The sequence below is a fragment of the Polyodon spathula genome, chromosome 7, assembly GCF_017654505.1.
Source record: "Polyodon spathula isolate WHYD16114869_AA chromosome 7, ASM1765450v1, whole genome shotgun sequence".
NCBI lineage: Eukaryota > Metazoa > Chordata > Actinopteri > Acipenseriformes > Polyodontidae > Polyodon > Polyodon spathula.
The window spans coordinates 50,952,992-50,965,435 of NC_054540.1; the positions used below are offsets into that span (position 1 = coordinate 50,952,992).

A 12,444-nucleotide genomic window follows, 5' to 3' on the forward strand; every position below is an offset into this window, starting at 1 on the left:
TGTGTTAAAATAATTCAACTGAGGGAAAAAGGGGGCCTAAAAATAGCACTGAATGTTAAAGAGTGCAATGTTGAATCATCCCAGCGTGGAAATATATGTATAGCCCTTGGATTAGGGGAATGCCTCTGCGTTTAAAGAAGCCGGGATTAGATGTGTGGTAAATGGGAAAACCTCTTTGGATTTCACAGGGGTAGTTTCACAAAGCTGGTGTTAAGTTGCTTTGGCAAAGCTGTAGGAGGATGTGCCATCCTGAGGGAAGAAAAGCATACATCTCACCCAGTTTAGGAAGTTTAACCTGGACCTGGTCTTTGCTATGGGAATCCAATTTTTGTTGTGTAACTTGGCTGGATTTACGATTACTGCTACAGTTGAACTATACCATAAACTTTGAGGAAGACTAAAAAATACGTTATATCTTTTAGAAATGGGCAACTAGGGGTGTGATTTCTGTCCCTTCTGCACTGTTAGTAAGCAAGTGAAAAATCTCTCAATTAAAATCACTGTTGCAAATGAATATACAATTTACACAAAATCAGTGTCATACAGATCCTAAGGGCATAGCCAAGAACCAAACAGGTCTACTGGTCAGCCATGTCTTATATTTTCCTAGACTGCAAAAAACAGTTTTATATATATATATATATATATATATCTATATATATATATATATCTATATATATATATATATATAATATATATATATACAATATGTATCTTAGAACGAATGCTTAAACCAACATACCGTTGTGACTTTGTTTTAGTATGGCATCTGTATTGCAGTACAAGCAATCTCCAGAATGAAAGTTCACCATCCTATTATGGTACTACTGGCTAAACTGAAAATAAATATTGGGTAATCCTTACCGGGCTACCAAGAACAATTTGTTTACCTTACAAGGACACTGTGAAAATTCGTTAAAATGTCTGTTTTTTTGCTACTTTTTGTAATACCTAGCAATGTGTCCTTTTTTCGGCAGTGAATCAAGAATGTTATTAAAGTGGGATGGGCCTGCCTGGTGTTATCAGCTAATGCAGCTTTTGTGCACCAGGTTTTTCTGTTAGCTTTGTTTTAAAAATTACCTTGACAGCTCAGTGCTTTACCACCAAGGTGATTTATTAAAGAATCAGTTTACAGCATGGGCAGCAATAGCATCATTTTTATTAGCATCCCAGTAATTACCTTTTGTGCACCCTTTAGGTGATACAAAAGGAACATTCTTTATTGCTTTAAATTAAATTAGAAAAAAAAAAAAAACTAACAAGGCTCTAACTGCGTATTTTTGATAATCTCAGATCACTCAATTGATTCTGAACCGCTGTTTCTTTCAATGTGTAACAATTCCAGTAGGGCCTTGAACCATGAAATCTTGCTAGCTGCATTGTGCATACTGCTTTATTCATCTGCAGCAGCCCACTCCACACCCCCCCACCCCCCCTCCCTCCTGTGAGTGTGTTTGCTCACATCCCTAATTCCGAGCTCAATATTTTGTGTGCCTTTCACCAAGGCTTGCACCATATGATTTATCACTGTGAAACTGTATCCGATTGAACCCAATCTAGTGCATAATGCACTCTCCAAATGCAACATGCATTGGAGTTCTCATCAGTTAATTAACCTTTTGATGTAAGATTTTCAAAGATGGATGGTGGGAGGATGTAAGTGCGGTAGTTTTAACCCCTTACTCTGTGTGTATAAGTGCTCTGCGCTGTAGGGGGATCTTTCTGAACATATTTTATTGTTCTCATTATTTATTCCATATGATTTATCACTGTGAAACTGTATCCGATTGAACCCAATCTAGTGCATAATGCACTCTCCAAATGCAACATGCATTGGAGTTCTCATCAGTTAATTAATCTTTTGATGTAAGATTTTCAAAGATGGATGGTGGGAGGATGTAAGTGCGGTAGTTTTAACCCCTTACTCTGTGTGTATAAGTGCTCTGCGCTGTAGGGAGATCTTTCTGAACATATTTTATTGTTCTCATTATTTATTCCCTGTCAAGGAGGGAGATGTTCTGATCACATTTTTGCTGAATTTGGTACTGAACAGTGACACTGGTTACTATCGGGCAACTTCCTCACACGATGGACTCAGGACTGTTCGGTCTATAGCAGAAACAGACAATTGTGCTGTGTTTTCATTGATGTATGGATTAAGGCTCACTGGGGAATAGATTATGTCCACCAAACACATAACACTTGAGGCCTGAGATGGATTTGAACCCAGATCGCTAGAGGTAAAATGTTAAGTGGTTGATTTAATTGACTTACACCTGGATAAACCACAGATGGATTTTTTAGGCATTCACCAGCATTGCATTAACCACCTAGGGTAATCCCAGGATAACCTTTGGTAGTTGTTGTACTGTAATCCATGTCAATTCCTTAGTGCTGCGAAACAATAAAATCCAGCTGCAGCTTGTTCCTGCAGGCTATAGGACCCCTAAACTAATAAGCCTGTTCAGATAACCGAGCATGCAAATAAAACACACAAAAGAGTTTACCTGGAATGGCCTTCTAACATGGGTATAATATTTAGTGTACAGTACGCTGTATCTATTGATTCATGAGTCAACAGGGAGCAATGTGGTACAGCATGCTCAGGGATTCTAACCATATATAAGATACTGGTTTTGATTGCTGTATCAGCAGTTCACAGAAGCTCAACGGAAGGGTTTTAAATCTTAATGCTTTTATCACTGTATTCCTGGCAAATAGAGTAAGCTGCTCCCATAAGTAGTTCAGTCTTGCTGAAATGTGAAACTCAGCTGATGTCATAAAGCATGAACAACATGCAACTGGGTAGGATGAAAATCCAGTATGTATGTAGTATTGTGCCATGTCTTTACCATACTAACTGTGCCCAATCAATATATTTTACCCTCCCTCTGTTGAGCTCAAGTTAATTACTGCTAATCAAGTAAAAAGACCCTTTTCATTGTGATACAAATCGCTGTTCATTCAAAATCATTGTTACAGTAATAAAAAGAGTTTCGTAGTCAACAAGCTGCTTTAAGAGCAGTTCATTGACCATGCCTTATCTTTATTTGTACACCTGACTGATATCCTGATCCCACTTGAGTTCAAATGCTTGACAATTAAAAAGTAAGAAGCTTCAAATTATATTTTCAGATGTTTTACTGTCCTCTACCCTCTTCATGATTTTCTTATATATATATATATATATATATATATATATATATATATATATATATATATATATATATATATATATATATATCATAAATATTATATATATATATATACTATAATTATGTGTATATGCAAGTCATGCTTTGAACAGAGTTAGAAACCAGTTGTTCATCTCTAGTTGAGATTCTATTTCACCATATATGTAACAAATTTTAGGGGTCATGAAAGTGTTCTGTATTCTGTAGTTGTAAGAGCCAGCAAACAGGTACTGTGTATTGGGATGACTCTTAAACCTAAACAGTCACTTTGCTGATCTAGCCTGTGATACATATTTCTGCAGTGAAAGACAATCTTGCAATAACTCGAGCTGCAACTGAAATCAGGTCATTGCACCTTAACAATTACAACAAAATATATATATATATATATATATATATATATATATATATATATATATATATATATATATATATATAAAGGTGTGTTACACAATATTTCTTTCTGGAATAAGAACCACTCAAAATGATTGGAAATATCATAAAATGGTACTGCAAGAGAACAGTAAAAGAAAATACGAAGGTGTAATTTGAAGCTACAGTACATGCTCATTAAGGAGACATAGTGGCAAGGGGAAATGTGGTTTCGTGAGGAAACTACTCTACAGCTACTACTGTGGAATACTAACAGGCTTTAAACAGCATCTTATAGAAGGCTGTAGTAAACTCGGAAATGCTTTCATTAAATAAGTTGCAACTTAAGAATGAAGTGTGCCACACCAGGGGGAGATTGTGAGAGTCACGTGTTAAAGTATGAGGTCCTTGGCATGGGAATTCTAATAAGGCCAAAAATGTGCATTCTAGGGCAAAAAGCCCACAAATTAAACATGTGTCAATGTCAACAGATCCTTTAAAAGCTGGCAATAGTACCTCTTATTTGAACCTTCTTTAACACTAGTTAGCGGTCACGCCTTTTAATCAATACCCAGTCATATCACTCCACTGCAAGTGATAACACTGCATTCGGTAATATATTTTTATTGAATAACTGACAGTGTCTTCTGAGATTCTGGTTGTACTCTAGGACTATTCAATGAGGAGACTCCTTGAATGCCATATGTAAATGCACCCAATCAATCAATAGAAACATGTTTGCTGAAATCAGTGACGTTTCAGTGAACTCTAGGTTCCTATCACACAGTGCCCCCCAAAGGCATGTTCTGGTAGCTAAACCCAACAGCCCCTGTCTTCTATAATATTTGAAGCCTATTTTGCCTCATAGAAATATAAATTGAGTAGCCTGATACTGCAGTAAAGGTGTTTATAACACATACTAACTGCATAGTTGTAGTAATCATCAATTAATCCATATTTCAGACTGCTAGGAAAACAATGAAGGTCACCACTCCTTTCTGTTACAAATAAAAAGAGTGTTTCATAACAAACCAGTTAAGTGATATAAAACAAAACTCCAGAAACTGCTGTGCTTGTTACACTAGCAGTTACAAAAATGTGTTAAAGTGTTTTGCTGGCATTTGCTTGTAAAATGAATGTCTTTCTTTCTGTTGTGGTAATAAATGAATAAATAAATAACTAAATGTATTAGGTACAGTGACTTATGACAAGAAATAATATATATATATAATATATATATATATATTATATATCTATATTATTATAATATAGATAATATATCTGTGGTGTGTGTGGTTTAATCTAAACCATCCAGATTGCACTGAAAAATAATTTCTGTTTTCCTTTTTTGATTCTTGTGCTTGAATTTCTGTTTTGTTTTTCCAAAGGGACCCCAATAAACCTGTACCCCAGGACACCAAATTCATCCACACCAAAGCCAATCGCTTTGAAGAAGTAGCTTGGTCCAAATACAACCCCCGGGACCAGCTCTACCTTCACATTGGACTGAAACCGAGGGTCCGAGACCACTACCGGGCAACCAAAGTTGCGTTTTGGAAACACCTGGTCCCTCATCTCTACAACCTTCACGACATGTTTCAGTACACCTCAACCACGACCAAGGTGCCCCCGCCTCATACCACATCAAACTCCATCATCACAAAAAGACCCAATGGAAAAGCTTTTAACACCAAGCGTCCGCCCATCTCCACCGCCTACACCAATGAGAACTCCAATGAGAATTGGAATACGGACGAGGAGAGCGGGACTCTGCTAATCGAGAACCCCCGTGACTATTCTACGGAGCTGAGCGTCACCATCGCGGTGGGAGCCTCTCTATTATTCCTTAACGTGCTCGCCTTTGCCGCGCTGTACTACCGGAAAGACAAACGCAGACAGGACTCTAACCAGCAACCTAGTCCGCAGCGCAACACTACAAACGACATCGCACACGCCCCGGAAGAGGAGATAATGTCCTTGCAGGTGAACCAGACTCACCACGAATGTGAGGCCCACGACCCTCTGCGGCTCCCCTCTCTCCCAGACTACACGCTCACCATGAGGCGCTCCCCTGATGACATCCCTCTCATGACCCCCAACACCATCACCATGATCCCCAATTCTCTGGTTGGGATGCAGAACCTACACCCCTACAACACTTTTACAGCTGGCTTCAACAGCACAGGCTTGCCTCATTCACATTCCACCACCAGAGTATAGCTTTAAAATAAAGAAAATCAAACCCTTTTGGGGTGGTGACAAGAGAAATCTTTATATATATATATATATATATATATATATATATATATATATATATATATATATATATATATATATATATATAAAAATAAAAAAAAATAAAAAGACTCAATAGAACACACGATTTATTCAAATTCTGGAGCTGTTTCTGCTGCAGTATGGAGAAGACTGCCAAAATAGTATATATCTTCTCCCGAGGCAACTGGGAGACTGTGGACAAAAACATTTTCTAATCAAGCCTTTTCAGCAGACAAGGAAATAAGACTTTAACAATTTGTTTAAATAAAAAGTGCTTTTTATTTTCCATTTCTGTCTCTCTTGGGAAATGAATAATGAAATAATAATAAAACTATGGCCTCTACTGAGACATTTCTGATTTTTTTTTTATTTTTTTTTTTTTACAATGCCTTACAGATTCATGTGGGATTTTTTTTATTCCAACCTGTAAGCTTTTTGTGGAAAGAAGGTGCGACGCGTGAAAAAATGTGAGAAAAATGTTGAACAACCATTTTATCCGTTGCAGTCAGCATCTTTTTATAACAAACAAAAGTTTTTTTCGGACTTTAAAATTAAAATAGACTCTGCCTATACATAAAATACTGCAGAGACAAATGTACAACTTTACTGTGATTGTTTTGTTAAAAAAAGTGCATCTTTTGCTACAAAGTATCTATCGATCTATCTATCTCTATCTGTATACATGCGTACGTACACACACACCTGTGTGTGCGTGTCTGTGTGTGTATCAGAACATTTGTGTGTAAAAAGGCTTATTAACAGCGATGTTCGTTTTATTCACCACATGTAGTATATCAGCTATGTCAATGGTTGTCTGTCTTTGCGGAATAGCACTTGTGTTCTTTAAAAATTACTTACATCTAATTTCTCTTTTACAAAAAATCTGTTATTTTAAATGTAAGGAAATATAGCTGATGAATGACAAACTAACTGACACAATTTCATCAAACTTTGTAAAAAGAAAGCTCTGAAAAAAATGACCAGAACTAAAAACAGTGCACATAATATATATATATCTATATATATATATATATTATCTATATATATATATCTTATAATATTATATATATATGTGACACTGCCACGTGCCAAATTAGAACCAGCAAACTTGAGATGAAAAAAAGTATTTTTTTAGTGTAAATGTGTTCTGTATTTTGATAAGCATTCTGTTTACTTGAGTTTTATTTCTGTTAATATCAGTTTGTAGTGTATTGTCAATCATGATGAGTTGCAATGACTTTGTGAGATATTTCTGTTCAATTATTTTTGCTGTAGCCACAGGGAAACAGGCTAAAACTTCTGCTGGCATCTTATTAAGTGAATCCTTAAAAATAACTGGAAGGGAAGGATGAAGGAATGGGGCCCAGTGAGAAAGGGATCCTCACGTTGATCTTCTGTCTGAAGTCTGCCTGCCATATATAGTACCAATCAAACTGAGCCATCGACAGGGAAATGCCGTTAGCACATCGCTTTATGAAAACTGAGAAATGTAGTTATCGTGCTGGAAAGGTGAAAATGGGTTTTCTCAAAGGTTCCCACCGTTCCTTCCAACACCTTTTAATCGAATGCATTTTTCTTTTGTGCATATTCAGAAGTGGCCAAATGACAGAGTCGGGAACGAAATGTTCTCAAGACATATGTGTGAACAGTGTCAGCGCTGGAAGATTATTACTTCAGATATTCATAGAGGCTCCCTCGTCACAACACCCTCACAAGCCGGATAATGTGTATTTGTTTTTTTTGTTTGTTTTTCATGGGTTTACGAGAACCTTCAGTTCCGCAGAATTCATATCATGTGAGCATTAAAAGAGCCATTGGACAGAAATGACTGGCACAGAGCTTTTTAGGGAGAGAGTGTTATTTTCTTTCTTTTGCCAGTAGCCTGAAATTTAGAGTGAACCCTAGATCCTTTTGTAGATCTAAGCAAAGCAGGCACCTGCTTATGATTGCCTGGCTAGATTTGAATTGTGCATCTCCTTAGATGATGCTCTCCAAAAATTTTAAGATTTAACAACTATCTGGTATATTAAAAAAAAAAAAAAAATTGCATGTTTTTTGTTTGTTTTGTTTTTTTGTAGATATTTACCGTCCAACTAAAGGTATATTATAGGATAGGATTTTAACTAATTCAGTCATTTTACCTGAACAGTACCCAAGACTGTAATGCAAATGCAGACCGAAGATAATGTTGATGAATTGACAGGGCAGTAAGAGGTAATGGATTTCCATATTAGAGATAAACATCTGGCAGGGTTACAAATTGAATGCAGGAATGGTGCTTTACATTAGGGAGAGATAAGGAAAAGATTTTCCAAAACCCGTTGATTCCATTTTCATATGGGATATGTAGAGTACCATCTGTATTAAAGTGCATGAAAATGATTTTCAATAGATCACTTGGTACTACGTCATAAATCCCTCTGTGGATTCCAATACTTGGCTTTGCAAAAGGAGGGGAAAAAGATGGGAATGTGCCAAAAACACCCTTCCAGCTTGAAAATAATAGCAGGTGCTTCTTTGGTTTACTTAGAAGCTAATCTCTAAGGTACGTGTACAAAGAGTAGGCCAAGACAAGCACTTGCAGAAGGAAAAACTGGTGCAGTTTTTTGTACCACTGTCACAGAGACGGCCGAAGTGGGCGGCGTCAGAACCAGGAGAAGGTAATGAAATACACAAAACACAGGACGGATGAAATGAAATGATGAAGACGCCTGTTGGCGCCGGTTTAATACAAAATAAAAGGTTTAACAAACACGAAAAACACAGGACACGGCACTCTACGCCAAAATAAATAGACAAACGAAAACAGACTACTACTACTAATTTCCTCCGTCTCCAATCCCGTTCTCCGCTCACCGAACACCCAACCGCGAGTATGTGAATATATACTATTGTGCTGGGATTCAATTACCAATTAATTATTCACTTGAATCCCAGCACGTGAATTAATAAAGTGCAATTCCCCGTGCTCACATATTACACATTTTACTTGCACGTGAAGTGCTGTGCAATCCTCGTGCCTAAATACAAATATACATTTTAAACACTCGTGTTACACAGACCCGTTTATATCCCGTGTACCAATGTCTATACACCAACATTTAAACACACCACACGCAACACATAACAGATAATACACAGGGGCGGGCACTTTGTTACATATACCCCCTCCTGTGCAAAGCACACATGGCCTCAATGGCCACCTCCCCCCTTAAAAGCCCAAAAGTCCCGCCCAAAGTCCTTGGCCAGGACCAGAGGCTTCCAGGGGCCCACAGGTCGTAATGCTGTCAGCAGGGTAGCATTCTCCTGCCAGGGTAGTCCTAGCAGCGGAAAGGCTGCTTGGGGTGTGGTCTCCTGACCTTCCCCCTCCTTCGGCGCCGGCAGCTCCCCTTGGTGGGGCTTCAACCACCGTTCTTCCTGCAGGGAAGAAACTGCAGAGGGAGCAGGTCTCCGGACCTCCTCCGGCGGAGAAAACTGCTGCTGGGGTTGGCGGTCTCCAGACCTCCTCCCCCTCCTCTGGCAGCGAAACTGCTGCTGGGGTTGGCGGTCTCCAGACCTCCTCCCCCTCCTCTGGCAGCGAAACTGCTGCTGGGGTTGGCGGTCTCCAGACCTCCTCCCCCTCCTCCGGCAGCGAAACTGCTGCTGGGGTTGGCGGTCTCCAGACCTCCTCCCCCTTCTTCGTGGCCGGCAGCTCCCCTTCGTGGGGTTCCGGCCACAGTACTTCCGGCTGTGATGCGGAGCGGCGGGCAACCCCAGGCGATGCAGAGCGGCGGGCAACCCCAGGCGATGCAGAGCGGCGGGCAACCCCAGGCGATGCAGAGCGGCGGGCAACCCCAGGCGATGCAGAGCGGCGGGCAACCCCAGGCGATGCAGAGCGGCGGGCAACCCCAGGCGATGCAAGCGGGCGGGCAACCCCAGGCGATGCAGAGGCATCCTTGGGCGAAGCGAGGCTGGCATCCCTGGGCGAAGCGAGGCTGGCATCCTTGGGCGAAGCGAGGCTGGCATCCTTGGGCGAAGCGAGGCTGGCATCCTTGGGCGAAGCGAGGCTGGCATCCCTGGGCGAAGCGAGGCTGGCATCCTTGGGCGAAGCGAGGCTGGCATCCTTGGGCGAAGCGAGGCTGGCATCCTTGGGCGAAGCGAGGCTGGCAGTCAGGACAAGCTGGGGTGCGGGTGTTGGCCCTCTTCTCGGCCACTGCAGCCGGGAGGTTCTTCCCCGTGCTTCCCTCAGCAGCCTATGCAAGGGCTGCTGAGGACCGCCAGCATCTAGTCCTGGCCCTTGTGGTGCAGGGAGAGGCAGCTCCTGCTCCTCTCCCCCTGATGGAGGTGGAGGCAGAGGAAGCTCCAGCTCCTCTCCTCGTGATGGTGGGGGAAGTGATACCAGCAGGCATTCACCCTCTGCTGGTGGGGGAAGTGATACCAGCAGGCATTCACCCTCTGCTGGTGGGGGAAGTGATACCAGCAGGCATTCACCCTCTGCTGGTGGGGGAAGTGATACCAGCAGGCATTCACCCTCTGCTGGTGGACAGGGACCCAGCAGGCATTCACCCTCTGCTGGTGGACAGGGACCCAGCAGGCATTCACCCTCTGCTGGTGGACAGGGACCCAGCAGGCATTCACCCTCTGCTGGTGGAAAGGGACCCAGCAGGCATTCACCCTCTGCTGGTGGGGGAAGTGATACCAGCAGGCATTCACCCTCTGCTGGTGGGGGAAGTGATACCAGCAGGCATTCACCCTCTGCTGGTGGAAAGGGACCCAGCAGGCATTCACCCTCTGCTGGTGGCGGAGGCAGAGGCAGCTCCTGCTGCTCTGCTCCTGCCGGTGGAGGTGGCGGAGGCAGAGGCAGCTCCTGCTGCTCTGCTCCTGCCGGTGGAGGTGGCGGAGGCAGAGGCAGCTCCTGCTGCTCTGCTCCTGCCGGTGGAGGTGGCGGAGGCAGAGGCAGCTCCTGCTGCTCTGCTCCTGCCGGTGGAGGTGGCGGAGGCAGAGGCAGCTCCTGCTGCTCTCCCCCTGCCGGTGGAGGTGGCGGAGGCAGAGGCAGCTCCTGCTGCTCTGCCCCTGCCGGTGGAGGTGGCGGAGGCAGAGGCAGCTCCTGCTGCTCTGCTCCTGCCGGTGGAGGTGGGCAGAGGCAGCTCCTGCTGCTCTGCGCCTGCCGGTGGAGGTGGCGGAGGCAGAGGCAGCTCCTGCTGCTCTGCTCCTGCCCATGGAGGTAGGAGCGGCGTGTAGTCTCCTGGTGGTGGAGGTGGGAGCGGTGTGTAGTCTCCCCTTGATACAGGGGACTGGTGCGGCTCTCCCTCACTTGCAGGGGACTGGTGCGGCTGTGGAGACAGCGGTGGGACCTCTGCCTTCCTCTTCCCCTTTCCCCTTCTCTGCCACCTCCTCACCTTCCTCTTCTGCGGCAGTTCCTCCTCTCCCTCTTGGTAGGGGCAGCGGAAGGGACAGTTGGCAAAGAGATGGTCCTGGTTGCAGAGGAGGCACCCCGGCAAGGACTGGTTACATCGCCGGGGATGTCTGGCCCTTAGGCGGCACTCCTCCTCCCTGTCCCTCACCTCTTTATCCTCTCTCCTGCTTCTCCCCATTTCTTTCTTTTTTTTTTGTAATCCAAAGACGCCCCCTTTTTTTTTTTTTTTTTTTCCCACACAAAAAACCCTCTCCTGGTCTGACGCTTGGAGGCGCTGTTATCCCACGCAGGACACCACGTGTCACAGAGACGGCCGAAGTGGGCGGCGTCAGAACCAGGAAAGGTAATGAAATACACAAAACACAGGACGGATGAAATGAAATGATGAAGACGCCTGTTGGCGCCGGTTTAATACAAAATAAAAGGTTTAACAAACACGAAAAACACAGGACACGGCACTCTACGCCAAAATAAATAGACAAACGAAAACAGACTACTACTACTAATTTCCTCCGTCTCCAATCCCGTTCTCCGCTCACCGAACACCCAACAACCAGTATGTGACAACGTGCATCTATATATACTATTGTGCTGGGATTCAATTACCAATTAATTATTCACTTGAATCCCAGCACGTGAATTAATAAAGTGCAATTCCCCGTGCTCACATATTACTACATTTTACTTGCACGTGAAGTGCTGTGCAATCCTCGTGCCTAAATACAAATATACATTTTAAACACTCGTGTTACACAGACCCGTTTATATCCCGTGTACCAATGTCTATACACCAACATTTAAACACACCACACGCAACACATAACAGATAATATACACAGGGGCGGGCACTTTGTTACAACCACACAGAAATTTGATTACATTTTTAAGTTAAAGCCATCCAAAGCTCTTCAGTGAAATAATCAGTGTCACTAATTATCAGATATAAAATATAGATATATATATAGTGGAGTATATATGGAAATTCTACTTTATATATATATTATAATATCTATATACTGGAAAATGCAGTACAAAGATGCTTTAGTTACGATAATAAATCTCGAGGTTTTTAATAGGGGCTTGTTTAACAGAAATTTCAGCAAATAAAAAATACTCTCATTATACTTGTAGAGACCATTTAGACAAACTTTTCACCCGAAACATTACATTTATTTTAAAGACACATCTTTTATGTTAAAAAAGTAC

General features: G+C 42.5%; 1 protein-coding gene across 2 annotated transcripts in view; it reads left to right on the top strand.

Moving 5' to 3' along the window:
- The window catches only part of nlgn3a (neuroligin 3a), a 124,647-nt gene extending 118,807 nt beyond the window's left edge, over positions 1-5,840 (top strand). Inside the window, exon 8 of one of the 2 annotated variants that reach the window (XM_041255693.1) lies at positions 4,955-5,840. In XM_041255693.1, coding sequence (XP_041111627.1) covers positions 4,955-5,786 — 832 coding nt within the window. In that variant the 3' untranslated portion in view covers positions 5,787-5,840. The remainder of the gene's footprint in view (positions 1-4,954) is intronic. The other variant, XM_041255692.1, reaches the window with a different exon arrangement.
- The last annotated feature ends 6,604 nt before the right edge of the window (positions 5,841-12,444 follow it).